This window comes from Lathyrus oleraceus, chromosome 7 (genome assembly GCF_024323335.1).
Source record: "Lathyrus oleraceus cultivar Zhongwan6 chromosome 7, CAAS_Psat_ZW6_1.0, whole genome shotgun sequence".
In the NCBI taxonomy this organism is placed as follows: Eukaryota; Viridiplantae; Streptophyta; class Magnoliopsida; order Fabales; family Fabaceae; genus Lathyrus; species Lathyrus oleraceus.
In genome coordinates this window covers 58144168-58163598 of record NC_066585.1, presented here as the reverse complement: position 1 = coordinate 58163598, position 19431 = coordinate 58144168, and the positions used below count along the sequence as shown (strand labels likewise).

At 37.1% G+C, this 19431-nt stretch overlaps 1 protein-coding gene across 1 annotated transcript; it reads left to right on the top strand.

The window, feature by feature from the left end:
* Positions 1-13111: 13111 nt before the first annotated feature.
* Positions 13112-16578, top strand: LOC127105762 (probable RNA 3'-terminal phosphate cyclase-like protein). The gene is made up of 7 exons (XM_051042965.1): positions 13112-13300; positions 13612-13823; positions 13904-14056; positions 14467-14645; positions 14713-14888; positions 15033-15249; positions 16191-16578. The coding sequence occupies exons 2-7, from the start codon at positions 13613-13615 to the stop codon at positions 16398-16400; spliced, it is 1146 nt and encodes a 381-aa protein (XP_050898922.1). The 5' UTR covers positions 13112-13300; position 13612; the 3' UTR covers positions 16401-16578.
* Positions 16579-19431: the final 2853 nt, after the last annotated feature.

Below are 19431 nucleotides of genomic sequence, written 5' to 3'. Positions count from 1 at the left end.
TCCTTGTTTCAGAGATCCTTGCATTTGCACGTAAGGATTGTACCATACATCTCCCGAAGGTTCATCCGAACCCAAATTTAACCTTGTCATGTGTTGGGGTGGGAAATATACATGACCTACTGGTATTGCCTCCTCTTCCTCTTTAGCGTTCACCATCGAATCAACGATGATCTCATGTTCCTCTTCTTCATCGTCTGGAACATTCACCTCAACTTGTTCGTCATCAGTCTCACAAAACACTTGTGACTGATTAATGTATTGGGACTCCTGTTGTTGATGTGGTAATATATACAACTCTATATCGTTATAACCGGATTGTTCGTGACTGCCAAACATATGTTGAACATCATCATCATCTCGAATCTTCCTCTGATAGAATTTTACCTGGTTATCTGCAAAAAAAACTGGATTTTTATAGATGATCTGACCGACATTATTGGACTGCAACTTCTTTTCTATTCTTTGTTTTAGGTGTGAAAAATTTGATCGCCGATTTATTGTAAAACGAGTCACCTGTGTGTCTCGAAAACAAAAACCGAACAACTGATGATCAAATATTTCACCGTCAACATGTGCACTGATCATATATTGTTGTGTGGAAGACATTGTGTTGAATGGAATTGAACTAAATGATTTGTAAATCTTGTTCAACCGCACAACATAAATACTTGGCCAATGCATTAATAAATTCATAATAGTCTGTACATACTTGACTATACTTGCACGCAAAGGAAAGACTGAAAACAGACTTGACTATACTTGCACGCAAAGGAAAGACTGAAAACAGACTTGACTGTACTTCCACGCAGAGGGAAGAGTGAAAAGATTGCAGAGGGAAGAGTGAAAAGAATACTCAATACAGAGAGAATCAAGAATCTCTGTGCCCTAATTTATTCTGTGACCTAACACTGAACATAGGCGCCCATTCCCTTGGCAAAAACATAGGCGCCAATGGTTTGGGCGCCTCTTCCTTAAATAATGCATAGGCGCCATTAAGAAGGGCGCCTCTTCCTAAGCCTTACACTAAGGCGCCTAGAGGAAGGGCGCCCCTTCTTTGCATGTGAAAATTCACATGTAGGCGCCATTAGGAAGGGCTCCTCCTCCTATTGCATGTGATTTCTTCACATGCGCCTACTAGATTCCCTTATGCTACTTTTGTCATTCACTTTGCGTGATTCCCTTCCATGCTATGCCATTTTAGTCATTCACTTTGTGTCATTCATTTGTCTTTTGTCTTTTGTCATTCACTAGGTTTTTAACCTCATATGCCTTTGCATGCAACCAATCATAATTCATTATAGTTTCTAAACCTACTCATTTATTCATCTATAAATACCCTCTCATATCAACATTATCAAACCATCTTCATCACACTCTTTCCTTCTACCACATTTCTTTCATCTAACAAACTTAAGCTTTGCAAAATCGAATCATGTCTTTGTTAACTATGGGCGATGAACACAGAGGCACAATCGAGAATATCTCGACATTTGTATGTTATCTCTCTCTTTTAGTTACTATTTATGGATTACTTGTAATATCTCTATGTTATTTGTGTTATACCTTTCAAATCTCTTTATTTTTAGTTTCTATTTATGGATTACATCTTGTACATATTTCTTTAGAATGTATTTCTTCTACTAATTGTATTTTTGTTTTTTTGTTATTAGGATCCGAAGCGGTTTAGATGTCGTGTACATGAATATGTACCCCACGATCCTTTAATAGAACCATATATTAGAGGATGTGGATTTGGAAATCTCCTAAACATTGTTTCGTACTCGGTGGACTACAAGTTCATCCTAGCTTTGTTGGAGAGGTGGAGACCCGAGATCCACACATTTCACCTTCCGATTGGTGAGTGTACCGTCACACTTGAGGACGTGTACATGCTGTTGGGTCTTCGTATAGATGGAAAGGCAGTCAATGGGAAAGTTAACCATGTCAACGACATATGCAATGAATTACTGGGTGCCCCTTTGTTAGATGACGAACCTGAGGGAGACACATCCAGTCAAGCAAGGGGGCAAGGTATAAATTTAAAATACCTTAGACAATATTATAACAGTATAGTACTGTCTGAAGATTCAACCGAGTATGAGAAGATAATAAAAGCTCGGTGTTATATTATGATTTTATTTGGTAACTTTTTGTTTCCAGAAAGTACAGGTAATTCTGTGAATATAATGTATTTACCTTTATTACGCAACATCAATAAGGTAAACACTTATAGTTGGGGTTCAGCTGTGTTGGCCCATCTATATAGTGCATTGTGTAAAAATGCAAAAAAGAATACCTGTACTTTTTTTTCATGTGCTTATTTGCTTCAAGCTTGGGGGTGGTCTAGGATGCCGTCGCTCGCCCCAGAAAATGAGCGTTCATTCGCGTTCCCCTTTGCAACTAAGTAAGTCTACCACTTTACTATTTACCATTTTGTTAATTATATCTATTATTTAAATTAACAGTAAATAATATTTTTCACTCCTTTTTTTTTATCTTAGGTGGTCAGTAAGGGGAATGAACTACAATAGGTGTCCGAAACACGCTATTGTAGTCTATCGAAATCTATTGGATCACATTGGACATGATGATGTAATACTCCTACCAAACTATAGTTAATCTTAAAATAGTTCTCAAATTATTTCTCATCTAACGATTTGTTATTTTTTTCCAGTTTGTATGGAGGCCATATCTGGGTCTGGATCATGATGTGAACCATGACGATGCTGCAGTTTGGACAGCGAAGACACCAATTATCCGATTCACTACAGTTGAAATGCACCAAAGTGACAGGGTCAAACTGCAGTTCGGAATGGTACAACATATCCCAGAGTCTCCCACATGTTTGGGGAATTGGCATCAAAAAAGGGTCGATGCACAGTGGGATTTTTCGGACTGGAGAGACTTTGCAAAAGACATGTGTCGTCAATGGAGAAATCAACGACAACACATCCTCAACGAACCAGTCATCCAAGGTGTAAGACCGACTCAACAATATATGGCATGGTTTAGGTCTGTAACAACTCAGCAATTCGTATCTGAGCCGCGGTATTTGATAGATCAACGCCAACTTGCTTCATCATCGTATGTCCCACATCAATTCACCACCCAACACCAATGTGAACCCACCCAAACCCAACAACCAACCACACAACATCAACCGACCACATACTCAAACCAACCAAACACCCAACATCGCAACCCGTTCATGCCAACCACCCAACAACGAACCATCCAACGTCGCAATCCCTTCATACCACCCACCCAAACACAAAACCAAGAACCAAACCCCACAACCACAACCGTCTACTCCCCCGATGATTCATATGAGTCACGTCATCGTAGCCCCCCACCATTTAACACCCAACCACTGTTTAACTATAGTACGCCCCAAGAACCATTGCTTCGTTTTCAAAACGACTCAATGACCCAATTTGGGCAACTATACCGTCCCCAATTCACCCAATTCACCCAACCCCAACGCCCTAACTACGATGACATGGGCACCGAACTCCATTACGGAAGCACCGTTGGCCACAGCCCCTCCGGGTATTGGGAGCAAATGATGACACATCTTTCGAATACCGCCGGAACCTCTGCCGGACCTTCCAACCAGTCATCGCTCGATCAGGTCAGCACCCAAAGACCACAAACACCTCAAGAAAATCGTGGGAGACCTCGGAGACAACCTAACGCACCGGGATGTGGAACCGGGGGACGTTATAATCGGGCGGGTCATTAGGGTTAAGGTCATTCTAATGTAATCATTTATTTATTATATATTTAATGAAGTCATTTTATTTTTATTTTTATTTATTACGTATTAAATAATTAATATGAAATATTAAATAATTAATATGAAATATTAAAAAAAAATATTATAAATAATTATAATTAAAAAAAAAAAATTAGGCTAAGGCGCCAACCCTAGGGGCGCCTCCCTTAAGGGGCACACAAGGGCCCCCCCTAGGGGCGCCTCCCTTAAGAGGCACACAAGGGCGCCAACCCTAGGGGCGCCTCCCTTATGGGGGCTTTAACTAGGGCGCCTACCGCTTTGGCGCCTCCCTTTAAGGCTCCAAAAATTTTTAAGGGATGCGCCAACTGTTGGTGTAAGCCCTAAAGGCCAATACTTTTGGTACTTGTATCAAATTATTTATTAATAATAAAAGGCTTTTTCTTTATTACGTTTGTTTAATAAAGTCCCTAGAATAGCTAGTCTGTTTAATGTATCAAGTATGACTTAATCATGAGATCACATTAAACATAAGGACACTATTCTTAAAGTATCCGTAGTCGAGCTTTAGTGTGAAGTGGGATAACATTAAAGCATTAAGACTATTATGTTTGTAGACTGATGATCACATCTCATGGATCATGGATAAAGAGTTATCAAGTCTTAAACATATGTATGAATATTAAGAGTAATATTTGTACCGGATTGACCCGCTATGAGAATACTATATAGAAAGTTATGCAAAGTGTCATAAGTTATTCTCATGGTGATAATAGTGTATTCCACTCTTCGACCTGAAACCATTATGGATCCTAGATGTAGAGTCGAGTGCTTTATTGCTGATCCAATATTGTCCGTAACTGGATAACCATAAAGACAGTTAATGGGTACTCCACAAAGCATGCTGAGGGACATGAGTGTCCTAGATGGAATTTGCCCATCCTGCGTAACAGGATAAATGTCTATGGGCCCAATATTAAACTGAACAAGGATGACACGGTCTATGCCTTGTGTTCAATATAGACATAAGGGCAAAAGGGTAATTATACACATAAGTATTATCACAGAAGGAATTGTCAGATCACATGACATTTTCGTGTCTTGGGTAGCAGTGATGTGTTGCTAGATACCGCTCACTGTTTATTATGTTAAATGCGTGATTTAATATAATTGCCAACGTCACGAAAACCTATAGGGTCACACACAAAGGACGAATTGATGAGAGATAGAGTAACTAAGGAATACCGTAAGGTACGGTGCCCTTAAGTGAGTTATAGAGCATCGTAAGGTACGATGTACTTGAGTAGAATACGAAATATGGTAAGGTACCATGAGCTTAAGTCATTTTGGGCATATTATAAGATATGGGCCAAAATACACTTAAGTGGGCTTTTAGCTTGAAGCCCACACAAGTGGTTCTATAAATAGAACCCTTGTGCAGAAGCAAAAATTTGCGGTTGCATTATTTTCGTTTTCTATCACTCTCTCTCTCTCACTCAAAGCCTTCATTCGTACCAGCTAGCACTGAGATTGAAGGAACCCGTTCGTGTGGACTGAGTAGAGACGTTGTCATCGTTCAACGTTCGTGATCGCTTCGTGGATTTGCATCAAAGGTTTTGATCGTCACAAGAGATCTGCACCAAAGGTTTCAACCGTCACAAGAGGTAAATATTCTATCACTGACCATGACCATTCGTAAGGATCTCTAAAGGAGAAAATTTTATTTCCGCTGCGTTTTGGACCGCAATTCTCCTTCAGTGGTATCAGAGCCACTTACGAAACCATGACTCGGATAGCTGTTTACTTTCTGTATTAATATGATTAAAAGACAGAATGAATCAATTAATTAATCGGGTAATTAAATTTGGCATCATGAGTGTACGAGTTGGATGATTGATGTTGACTATGCTTCGGAATCCGACATTAGTATGGTGAAGCAGCGATACATCGATCGTCCATAGGTTACGCAATTGAGACCGATCAACTTATATATGATATAAGTAATCCTAATGCAAAGTACGGTATATGTGATATACTGTTTCTGTTTCATTCATTCGAACACTAAATGATTGTTTTCCTTTGAGCGATCAATGGTCATTTGCTTCGGAATCCGACATTAGTATGGTGAAGCAATGACATGTTGATCAATCATACTGAATCAACAATCGAGGTGTGTTTGACGGTCTGAAATTGGCGCATTAGGGTTGGTGACGGCGCAAGGGTTGTGCCGTCAAGGAGTTCTGAATTTAGGGCTTTTTGGAAGAGGTCCGTAGACTGTTTCAAAGTCCTATTAGTTTGGCCGCGTGAAGTTCGTGTGACGAGCGTAACATGCGTAACAAACTGGATGCGTGACGGTCGTAACACGCCCATGACGGTCGTCACACTCACATTGCCTGTGACGGTCGTCACACGCCTGTGACGGTCGTCACACTCCCAGAGTCAAAATTTTGGGGTTCCTATTTTGTGACTACGCAAGGGTTGTGTTCATGCAAAACAATGTCCATTTCAAATGAATTGTTCATTAAAATTTTGGACAGGGGCGCTGCCCCTCCAACCCCGCAAGGGCGCTGCCCCTTGACCCCGTCCGCTGATCGGTCAGCGGAAACCCCGGCTAACTCTGCGTAGTGTGATCGGTCGCCGAAATTTAATTTGGTTTTAATTAATTAAAGGAATTAAAATTTAATAATAACAATGTGTTTATTATTATTGCCTTGTGGTGATCAGTTATGGCCTTAGTTGTCCTTTATTTTGTTTTGGGTTTTTTTAAATACGACCTGCGTGTCGTGCCTCTCCTTTTGATCTCTTAATGTAACTTCTTTTCTCATCTCAAACCCTCGTATGTAAAATGAGTTTCTTCTGGAATGTAATGTTATGAATAAAGAGAAGAAGACAATGTTATGAAGATAGAGAAGATTTCAATATCAAAAGAGGACAATCTTGAAGATCTTGCTTGGAGAAGCTTAGAGAAGAATTCAATATTAAAGGAGGACAACCTTGAAGATCTTGCTTGGAGAAGCTTAGATCGTTGTAGGTTAGCTTAGGTTATCTCATTGGCTTGGGAGAACAATTGTGCTAGGGGCCATAACTGTTTCATTTTGTTTGTATGTATGTTGATGCATGTGAATGTATGTTGATGCATGTGAGAGACGATTTATATGATAAACAAGCCGGTGAGATCATAACAATTGCAATTCCCTCAAACTAAAATATTAAGTTTATGCTTTCCAAGTTTTAGCACTCATCAAGACTAGTATCGGATAATGTAGGTTTCGCCAAAGCGAGGTGCATGTTCTATATTAGTAAGGTGCGATGGGATAATTGTAATATCCAACTGCTAAGACAATGGGTCAAACTTAATTATAATAATATCATATATGTTTTAGAAGCAAGAGTTGGGAATAATCCATATGATGGATTGGAATAAGGAGTTATTCACCCAACTGAAATTTTCGAGAGTTGTATGAGATACAATTGGAAGGAGTTCCTACCTAAATAACCTAGTTTTGTGTAATCCGCCTACGCGGACTTAGAACGAAGTGAAATATGGATCTCGACCCACTAGAAAATCTTCCAACGGGATTTTCCGAATCAAATGATGAGGGTCATTTGTTTTGAATAAAATAGTGGGAGCATGTTTAATTAAAGGCCTAATTAAATATGTTATTGATACTTATATTTTCATTAATTCTTATGTAGATCACCATGACAACAAACACCTCTAACAACATCTTGCGATCAATCCTTGACAAGGAAAAATTGTCTGGGACAAATTTCCTGGATTGGCACCGAAACCTGAGGATTGTCCTCAAACATGATAAAAAGCTGTATGTCTTGGAGACTCCTGTTCCTGAAGAGGAACCTCCTAGTTCTGCACCTAAGGCAGAAAGAGATGCTTATAAGAAGCATGTCGATGATGCCAATGAAACTGCTTGTCTCATGCTAGCTACCATGAACTCAGAATTGCAAAAGCAACATGAGAACATGTCAGCGTTCGATATGATCGAACACCTGAAGTTGCTCTATCAAAAGCAAGCAAGGCATGAGAGGTTTGAAGTTTCGAAAGCCCTTTTTCAAAGCAAGTTAGCTGAGGGAGCCCCTGTAAGTCCCCATGTGCTCAAGATGATTGGGTATGTGGAAAACCTTGAAAGGTTGGGTTTTCCCCTCGGAAAGGAACTTGCGACTGATTTGATCTTGCAATCGTTGCCAGATAGATTCAGTCAATTTGTCCTAAATTTCAATATGAATGATATGGATAAATCTCTTCCTGGACTGCTAGGCATGTTAAGAACAGCTGAACAGAATCTGAAGACAAAAGGGAAGTCCATTCTGATGATCAGAAATGGAAAGAGACAGAACAAAAGGCCCACCAAGCAGGGTGATAAAGGGAAAGGCAAGGAAGTTGCCAAACCCAGACCCACTGTTGTTGCTTTGAAGCCTACTGAAGGCATAGCAAAGGCAGGCACCTGCTTCCATTGCGGTAAGACCGGACACTGGAAGAGAAACTGCCCAAAGTACCTGGAAGATACGAAGAATGGAGTAGAGACTTCAACTTCAGGTATTTTTGTTATTGAAATAAATTTATCTACTTCTGCATCATGGATATTAGATACTGGATGCGGTTCTCACATTTGTACAAATGTGCAGGGGCTAAAAAGAAGTAGAGATTTGGCAAAAGGTGAAGTTGACCTACGAGTTGGCAATGGAGCAAAGGTTGCTGCTTTAGCCGTAGGAACTTATGTATTAACTTTACCTAGTGGTTTAATAATTCAGTTAGAGAACTGCTATTATGTACCTGCAATTAGCAGGAATATTATTTCCATTTCTTGTTTGGACAAGTTTGGTTTTTCATTTATAATAAAGAACAATTGTTGCTCAATTTATTTGAATGATATATTCTATGCTACTGCACAAATGAGCAATGGACTATATGTCCTTGATCTCGAAATGCCTATATATAACATTAATACTAAAAGGATGAAACCTAATGAGTTAAATCCAACTTACCTTTGGCATTGTCGATTAGGCCACATAAATGAGAAACGCATTTCCAAACTCCATAAAGATGGACTCTTGGACTCTTTTGATTATGAATCATATGAGACATGCAGATCTTGTTTAATTGGAAAGATGACAAAGTCTCCATTCACAGGAAAAGGTGAAAGAGCGAATGATCTTTTGGGCCTAATACATACTGATGTATGTGGACCACTGAACATACCAGCCAGAGGAGGTTTTCAGTACTTCATCACATTTACTGATGATTTCAGTAGATATGGTTATGTGTATTTAATGAAACACAAATCAGAGTCCTTTGAAAAGTTCAAGGAATTCAAGAATGAAGTACAAAACCAACTAGGTAAGAATATTAAAACTCTTCGATCAGATCGAGGTGGTGAGTATTTAAGCCTAGAGTTTGATGACCATCTGAAAGAGTGTGGGATCCTATCCCAACTTACTCCTCCTGGAACACCCCAATGGAATGGTGTATCTGAGAGAAGAAATCGAACCCTGTTAGACATGGTCCGATCCATGATGAGTCACGCCGATCTTCCAAACTCCTTTTGGGGACATGCACTATTGACAGCAGCTTACACACTTAACCGTGTTCCATCCAAAAAGGTTGAAAAGACACCATATGAGATATGGAGTGGTAAGAAACCACATATGTCTTACATGAAGATTTGGGGTTGTGAGGTTTATGTGAAACGACAAATTTCAACTAAGCTTGAGCCCAAATCTGACAAATGCTTATTTGTGGGGTATCCTAAAGAAACAAAAGGGTATTACTTCTACAATCCTTCTGAGGGCAAAGTGTTTGTCGCTCGAACTGGAGTTTTCCTAGAAAAGGATTTTATTTCCAAAGGAACCAGTGGGAGGAAAGTAGAGCTTGAAGAAATTCAAGAATCACAAAGCATAGATACACCTATGGAGGAATTAGAGCAGGAAACACAAGAAGTTGTGGAAGAGCAACCTGCTCAAGTAGAACAAAACCAGCGTAGGTCAAGCAGGATACGTCAACTACCTGAGAGATATGGATATCTCATAACTGATCAAGGTGATGTATTACTCATGGATCAAGATGAGCCTATGACCTACCAAGAGGCCATAACTGGTCCCGAGTCTGAGAAGTGGCTAGAAGCCATGAAATCTGAAATGGATTCCATGTACACAAACCAAGTTTGGACCTTGGTAGAGCCTCCTGTAGGAGTTAACCCTATAGGATGCAAGTGGGTCTTCAAAAAGAAGACTGACATGGATGGTAAGGTACATACCTATAAGGCAAGACTGGTTGCAAAAGGATATAAACAAATTCATGGGATTGACTATGATGAAACCTTTTCACCAGTTGCAATGCTTAAATCTGTTCGGATTTTACTTGCTATCGCTGCATATCATGATTATGAAATATGGCAGATGGATGTCAAAACTGCTTTCCTTAATGGAAATCTTCTTGAGGATGTGTACATGACACAGCCTGAAGGATTTGACATACCAGAGGAAGCCCAAAAGATATGTAAGTTACAAAGATCAATCTATGGATTGAAGCTAGCTTCCAGAAGCTGGAATCTTCGTTTTGATGAAACAGTAAAACAATATGGATTCATCAAGAACGAAGATGAGCCTTGTGTCTACAAGAAGGTTAGTGGGAGCATGATCGTTTTCCTGGTATTATATGTAGATGACATATTACTCATTGGAAACGATATCCCTACCCTACAACAAGTAAAGTCTTGGTTGGGGAAATGCTTTTCTATGAAGGACCTAGGTGAAGCAGCCTATATATTAGGAATCAGAACCTATAGAGATAGATCACAAAAACTGCTTGGCCTAGGTCAGAGTACATACATAGACAAAGTGTTGAGACGCTTTAATATGCATGATTCCAAGAAAGGATTCATACCTATGCAACATGGCCTGTGTCTATCAAAAACACAATCCCCTTTAACTAAGGAAGAAAGGGATCGCATGAATAAGATTCCATATGCATCTGCAATAGGATCTATCATGTATGCCATGTTATGTACTCGACCAGATGTCTCGTATGCTTTGAGTGCAACGAGTAGGTACCAATCTGATCCTGGTGATGCTCACTGGGTAGCTGTCAAGAATATCCTTAAGTATTTAAGAAGGACTAAGGACTCATTCTTGATATATGGAGGTCAGGAAGAGTTGGCTGTAATTGGATACACCGATGCTAGCTTCCAGACAGATAAGGATGACTTTAGATCGCAATCTGGTTATGTGTTTTGCTTAAACGGTGGCGCTGTGAGCTGGAAAAGTTCAAAGCAAGATACAGTTGCTGATTCTACAACCGAGGCCGAGTATATTGCTGCCTCAAGTGCAACAAAGGAAGCTGTTTGGATCAAAAAGTTCATTAGTGAACTTGGCATAGTTCCTAGCATTGTGGATCCCATTGGTCTCTACTGTGATAACAATGGTGCTATCGCACAAGCCAAGGAGCCTAGATCTCACCAACGATCCAAACACATACTTAGGCGTTATCATCTCATTCGAGAGATAATAGATAGAGGAGATGTGAAAATATGCAGAGTACCTACACTTGACAATATTGCTGACCCACTGACAAAGCCTCTTGCGCAGCAGAAGCATGATGGCCATACTAGATCTATGGGTATTAAGGGTATGCCTGATTGGCTCTAGTGCTAGTGGGAGATTGTTGGTGTAAGCCCTAGAGGCCAATACTTTTGGTACTTGTATCGAATTATTTATTAATAATAAAAGGCTTTTTCTTTATTACGTTTGTTTAATAAAGTCCCTAGAATAGCTAGTCTGTTTAATGTATCAAGTATGACTTAATCATGAGATCACATTAAACATAAGGACACTATTCTTAAAGTATCCGTAGTCGAGCTTTAGTGTGAAGTGGGATAACATTAAAGCATTAAGACTATTATATTTGTAGACTGATGATCACATCTCATGGATCATGGATAAAGAGTTATCAAGTCTTAAACATATGTATGAATATTAAGAGTAATATTTGTACCGGATTGATCCGCTATGAGAATACTATATAGAAAGTTATGCAAAGTGTCATAAGTTATTCTCATGGTGATAATAGTGTATTCCATTCTTCGACCTGAAACCACTATGGATCCTAGATGTAGAGTCGAGTGCTTTATTGCTGATCCAACGTTGTCCGTAACTGGATAACCATAAAGACAGTTAATGGGTACTCCACAAAGCATGCTGAGGGACATGAGTGTCCTAGATGGAATTTGCCCATCCTGCGTAACAGGATAAATGTCTATGGGTCCAATATTGAACTGAACAAGGATGACACGGTCTATGCCTTGTGTTCAATATAGACATAAGGGCAAAAGGATAATTATACACATAAGTATTATCACAGAAGGAATTGTCAGATCACATGACATTTTCGTGTCTTGGGTAGCAGTGATGTGTTGCTAGATACCGCTCACTGTTTATTATGTTAAATGCGTGATTTAATATAATTGCCAACGTCACGAAAACCTACAAGGTCACACACAAAGGACGAATTGATGAGAGATAGAGTAACTAAGGAATACCGTAAGGTACGGTGCCCTTAAGTGAGTTATAGAGCATCGTAAGGTACGATGTACTTGAGTAGAATACGAAATATGGTAAGGTACCATGAGCTTAAGTGATTTTGGGCATATTATAAGATATGGGCCAAAATACACTTAAGTGGGCTTTTAGCTTGAAGCCCACACAAGTGGTTCTATAAATAGAACCCTTGTGCAGAAGCAAAAATTTGCGGTTGCATTATTTTCGTTTTCTATCACTCTCTCTCACTCAAAGCCTTCATTCGTACCAGCTAGCACTGAGATTGAAGGAACCCGTTCGTGTGGACTGAGTAGAGACGTTGTCATCGTTCAACGTTCGTGATCGCTTCGTGGATTTGCATCAAAGGTTTTGATCGTCACAAGAGATCTGCACCAAAGGTTTCAACCGTCACAAGAGGTAAATATTCTATCACTGACCATGACCATTCGTAAGGATCTCTAAAGGAGAAAATTTTATTTCCGCTGCGTTTTGGACCGCAATTCTCCTTCACCAACTCCTCCGGCGCATCCCTTATAAAACATGGTTATTTTGGGAAATTTTTTGAAAACTCAGTTTTTATCGTATTTTATTTCGAAAACATGGTTATTTTAAAAAAAATTTCTGCTTTGGTAATGTTGGAAAAAAAAATGACCTGAATTTTGAATGGTAGATGCTTTTATATAATTTAGAGAATTTAATGGTTAATATGATTGTTATTTTTTTTTTGTGACATTTTGTTGTTGCTAAAAAATGAAAATTAATAATTATTTTTTTCACCACATTTATTACTCGATATTTCACAAATATACGAGATACTATTTTTTTTTTTTAAATTTGCAATGCATTACCCTAAAACATTCTGTAAACCCTAATTTGTAACAAAAATAACCTAAACCCCCAACTTCATCTCCCCTACCCGCGGCCACTATACCCTCTCTCTCTCTGCTCTTCTACCAACTACACAGTCACTTCGTTCTGCTCAGTCACTTCGTTCTGCTCAGTCACTTCGTTCTCCCAGTGAGTTTAATCCTTACTTCTCAATCGTCTCACTTTTTCTTGTTTCTTCTTCTATGTTGGAATTATTTAATCTCCTTGTGTGAAACTGGAAATTGATTTTTTTAGGGTTTTAAATGTTCATCAAGTTTAATGCCTGGAAATTGATTTTGTTAGGATTTTGTTAGAATTTCATTGAAACATGGACAGGATTTGAGATTTGTTAGAATTTCATTGAAACATGGACAGGATTTGAGATTATGAATAGTGGGTAGAATTAGGGTTTTGGAGACTTAAGTAGGTTTTTATTAATTTGCGGCACTTTTGTTGGTCAGAATGTTGAAAACGGAAAAAAACTACAAGAGGCTCAAGGGAAGCCAAAGCTTCAGACAAAGGTTGCTTCTCTCCACACTCTATTCTACTCCCATTATCATAGAAGACATACGCACCGACGAGACATGGCCTGGTCTTCACAGCCACGAGATTTCACTCTTGCGATTATTCGAAACTGTCTGTGATGACTGCCGTGTTGTAATCAACCAAACCGGTAATTTATTTTTATTTCTTAATTTCTTGTGTTTATATTTTTGATTGAAATTTTATAATTATTGTGATTCGTTTTGGCAGGTACCAAATTGAAGTACGTACCGGGAACTATAATGGGTGGCAGAATAAATCGTCCCCACGATTGTGGTGTTTCGCGATCCATTGGTTATTTTCTTGAACCGCTCGTTGTTTTGTGTTTGTTTGCCAAGGAGCCTCTCACCATTACCCTCAAAGGTTCTGCACTTTTGTTTAAATTTAATTAAGTGTTTATAGACTACACTTTTGTTTAAACTTAATTAAGCGTTTATAGACTAACCATTTATCATATAAGTGCTTACGTATAAGTTATTTCTACAACATAAGATTAAAAAAGTCAAACTGTTTTGATATAAGCTATAAGTTGTTTTCATACTCTATTGAGGAGAGTTTATGGAACTAAGCTGGAAGTATAGCTTATGGAACGTTTCCATAAGCTTGTCCAAGTAGGCCTTACAAGTGCTTATGTTAGCAGATAAATTCAACTAAATCAATCCAAGCATGTCTAGAGTATACAAAAACTTCATAACTGGAACAGAAGGACCATTTAATGGATATTTTACGGATGTTGGTCGAGAGTTGAAATGGTTGAGTGCATTGTTTTTCAGGAATTACAAATGATTCTAAAGACCCGTCGGTTGATACCTTCAAGGCCACTGCTTTTCACATACTAAAGCGCTTTGGAGTGGACTTTGAAGCCTTGAGTCTTAAAATAGAGAGTCGCGGACTGCCTCCTAATGGTGGTGGCGAAGTTATTTTGTCACTTCCTATTGTTCAGAGTCTAACTGTAAGTTTCTGAATTTTATATGCTTCGATTCATTTTATTTTGGTGGTTTATATATTCTTTCTAGCAGGCAGTTAATTGGATTGATGAGGGATTTGTTAAGAAGATACGAGGAGTTACGTTTTCAACCAAAGTATCTTCTCAATTTGAAAATAGTATGATTAGAGCTGCACGTGGAATCATCAATCCACTAGTTTCTGATGTGCACATTTTTACCGATCATAGAACGGGTCCACCAGCTGGAAAGTATGATCTCTTTCTTTTGGTAGATATTTTGGATTTTTCATTTGATTTTTTAAATGTATATTTGATAGAAACCAAGAAAATCATATTGCATAAAGCCATAATTCCTTTTAATTTAAGTATTTAACTGGTCGTTTGCTGGCACAGCTCTCCCGGATATGGAATTTTACTAGTTGCAGAGACTACTTCTGGTTGTTACATCTCTGTCGATACTGCCGCTTCTCATGGTAGGGATGAAGAAACTTCCGGCTTTGCAGATGATGTGAAAAAGGATCTGATGCCTCCAGAGGATATTGGTAACGGGATTGCTAATGCTTTACTAGAGGAGATAGGTCAATCTGGAGTGGTAGATTCAACATATCAGGTTAGCAAGTTGATAGGCTTAGCCTGCATTAATCTTTGATAGATACTGCTACCAAACAAGTAGAAAAGGCTTTCTCTGGTTACCCTTTTTTGTCCTTTCGATGTTGCACACACTACATTTAAGGGGTGTGCATGTTTTGGATATTCATAAAACCTAATCATATTCAAATTTAAATCAATCATATAAATTAAATTTCTAAACCAAACCAAAATTTCCCCAAGCCTGGTTTTAAAAAAGGTTTTAAACTTCAAAAATCTATTTTCAAAACCACTTGTGCTTCAAAGTTAGTTTTAGTCAAAGCCTGTTCAAACCCGTTGCACCAAAAGAGGTTTTTTTGTTTTTTTGTTTTTGTAAATGAGTTGGATCCCGGGAGCTCATTAGGGTTAGGGCAGACCTCACAATTCAAAGAGTGTTGACATACATACTTACAAATCACCCACCAAGGTCCTTATGTCAGCAACGAGAGTTGAACCATGCCCTTGTGTGCTATGAGTCAACTTACCGACTAAGCCAACCTATTTTAGCTACAAAAATAGGATTTATGTGATATGAAACTCAAAGCTTCTTTTTATTATTTTTATTGCTTGCCATTCTCGCTTAACTAACCTTATATAGATTCTGATAACAATTTTTAGTTAACAAATAAATTAACAAAAGTAACTACTAAGGGTTAGAGTTCACACCATTTTCCCAATATTTAGTTAAAAAACACTACAATCAAACCCTTGTAGGCACAAACTTTAAACAATACTCTTCTCTTTATACTGAGTTACCTACTTTTGGATTGTTTCATTTTCTACTTTGTTGTCAATTACCACCATATGTTGGATTTGGTATGCAGAAAGGCTACTATTTAAAGATTGTGCATACCATGAAATTTGTTTCTATTCTGTATAGGGGAGATATCTAATTTTTCTTTTCTACATTTTTGGTTTATACAGGGTATGCTATTTCTTCTTTGTGCTCTATGTCCTCAAGATGTTTCCAAGGTTCGCGTTGGAAAGCTTTCGCAATATGGTATTAAAACTCTTAGAAACATAAGAGATCTTCTTGATGTGAAGTTTATTATCAAACCAGACCCGGATACACAGTCAGTTATCCTCAAATGTATTGGCTGTGGCATGAAGAACCTTTCTCGAAAGATCTCATGAAGACGGTGTAGTCTAGTGAATCGAGTTTTCGTTTGCCAATTTTGTTAGTTATTATGTATAATTTTGAGCATTATTTCAATATTTTTCTTTGTTTAGCTGTTCTTTGAATATGTAATCAACCAGTCAATCCATTATGTGCAATTTATAATATAATATGACTGCAACTATTTACTTACTACGCATAACTAGCAACCTCATAAACTAAGCTCATGGTGGCATATACTATCTTAGAAAAAATACAAAATGTTTGTTATCAAATTCAGGTGAGTCAAGGGGAGCAACTATTTTGTCCAACAGTATACTTTCTATTATTTTTTAAGATTAAATATAGTTGTGATCCTCTAAAATATCTCGTTTTATTTTTAATTATTTAAAATATATATTTTTTAAAGAATGGTTTTTCTAACCTTTATACAATTTATTGATTGAATTAGTGACGGTTTATTACTTAGTGATCAAATTAGCAATTGTTTTATTGACAATTTTAATATTAACGAGGATGAAATTTTTTATGAAAAATATTCTTTATGGAAAATATTTTGAATGATTAAAAATGAAATTTGAGATATTTAGGTGGAAAACAAATGAATTTAATCTTATTTTTAACCCTATTTTTTTTGCTTTAGATGGTCTTTCTTAAACATGTTTTTCCCAACCAAAAGCTTTAAAAGTTGAATGCATACTGCTTTATTAATTTAAGAGAAAACTATTGTATTATCTTTTTCAGGCAGCATTTTCTACTTGCAACAAAAAAACATCTTCAATCAATATCATATTATCAAAAAATAATTCTTTGTATCCCTGATACCAATTGAATTCTACTTAAAATACATTTATTTTATTTTACTTTTATATTTTACAATTATAATTTTAAGAGAAAATAGGTGTATTATTTTACTTTTATATTTTACAATTATAATTTTAAGAGAAAATAAGTGAGTAGAGTGATATATTTTCATTGGATAATTAAATGATTGTGTAAAATTCTGTGGATTTCCATTAAACTTTAAATGTGTTAAAACTTTTGAAAATTACTGGTTTTCCCAATCAAGACGTTAATAAGTTATATATATTAGAAGAATTGCCTTTTTTTAGGCTGAATCTCTGCATTTCAATAGCCTAACTACAATCAATTGAAGGCAGAATATGCAACAACCACATTCAATTGGAAAAATGAATTTGGGGGAGACAATGGTGCATTTTCTCAAAGTTATAAGCTAGATAATTGAAAAGCATGGCAGATAAAAACTCAAAAAGAAATGAAATTTATCTGGAAGTTAAATATGAGTGTCTTGGAATGCTATTTTTCGAACACACTCTTTTAAGTTTTACTCTGTGAGGCAAACTAAACAAAACGGTAAAGATGCATTTAAAAAATAACTTTTGGACATGGTCATTTTTCTGATTTTTTTATAGGGTTTGTGAAAAACATGTACGATATAATGAGAAATTTTCATATTGAAATGTTTTCTAGAGGTGAATTGTGATATTCGATTTTCTAAAATTTATATTTAAAAACTCTTTATTAATTTATAAATGAATTATATTATAAAAATAATAAAGAAGCAGTAGAATAATAGAAGAGAGAAGAAAATAACTGAACAAATGGATAAAAAAAATTAAAAAGACGATGAATAGAAAGACCTCACAAAAGAATTATAGGGTTTCTTAATGCACCCTTAATATTTCTTAGTCACCACGCGGAATTATTTAAATGTATATAGTTTTCGGAGATATATTTCCGGACGCACCAATTTCTAAATAAACGTTGAAATATTCCGGAGATGCATCTCCAGAACAATTTAAAATATTCAATACATCTCACTCCAAAGCCATTTACATTTGAATTGTATCGGAGATGCATCTTCGTGAATATTCCGGAGATACATCTCCAAAACGAATAAGAACATGTATTTCATGTTATATGTTGTTTATTTATGCTCTGATGAAGATTTAAAATATACCGTACAATAAAAAAATAGACATACATAATTCTAGATGGACCAAAAAATGCCATACAAAAATAAACTATCAATAAATATAAAAAATATCGTACAGTCGAGATCAATAAAGTAGTACGATCGTCAAAATAAAGTACAAATCATAGTGATACAACTATATAATAAGAGACTACTGTGTGTGTCTGACAACCTCTCCTCTATCTCATTGATAACGCAAAAATATATCGTATATTTGCCTTGAATTACATTCAAAAATCGTACCATTTTCATTTATATTCCGATTATTCTGCAAGTGTTCGAGTTTTTTTGCAGGTATTTCAATTCCCATGCTTAAATGAGCAAAGTATAAAAAATGAAGGAAAAGAAGAAGAAACAGCAGAAAAAACCAGAAAGTATAAATTCTGTGCATGTGACGCTCGTCACAAGCCCCGTCACGATCGTCACGCCCTGGTTGTGACGAACGCCACAGGCCCACCACGACCGTCACAAAGGCAAAGGCAGCGTAAGAAATTTTCAAACAGAAGTGATCCACACGCCCCATTTTTCGCTCCTTAACCCACTTTCCCGTGAATCTCTCACTCAACCAAGTCACCCTTATTTCTCTCAACTACGAAGACCAAATGGATACTATAAAAGGATGGAAGTTGGAAACCTATGGGGACACTTGTTTTCTCTCTCTGAAGTCAACTCTCAAGTTATTCTTTTGCATTTATTTTTCCACTGCAAATTTGTTTTCAGTTATTTTTTCTTCAGCAAACATTGTTTTCTTTTACCGCAATTTGTTTACCGTTCCATTTAGAGCTTTGATTTTTCCCTTCCCTTTCCTTTTCATTTAGCCAAAAGTAGTAGTTTCCTACATTGGGGAACTACTGCAAGTTATTTGATTTAGTTTAAGCAATTGTTTCGAAGAAGTAGAATCCTACCGACCTGTGGAGGACTGCTCAAGTACTTCAAGATTCGGCATATTCGATTAATCAAAGTTCCAGGTTTTTATTCAATTATTATTATTATTGCTTTATTATTAAATAATCATGTTTGGTTTATTGTCAATTTGTTTCTGTTCGTCTATG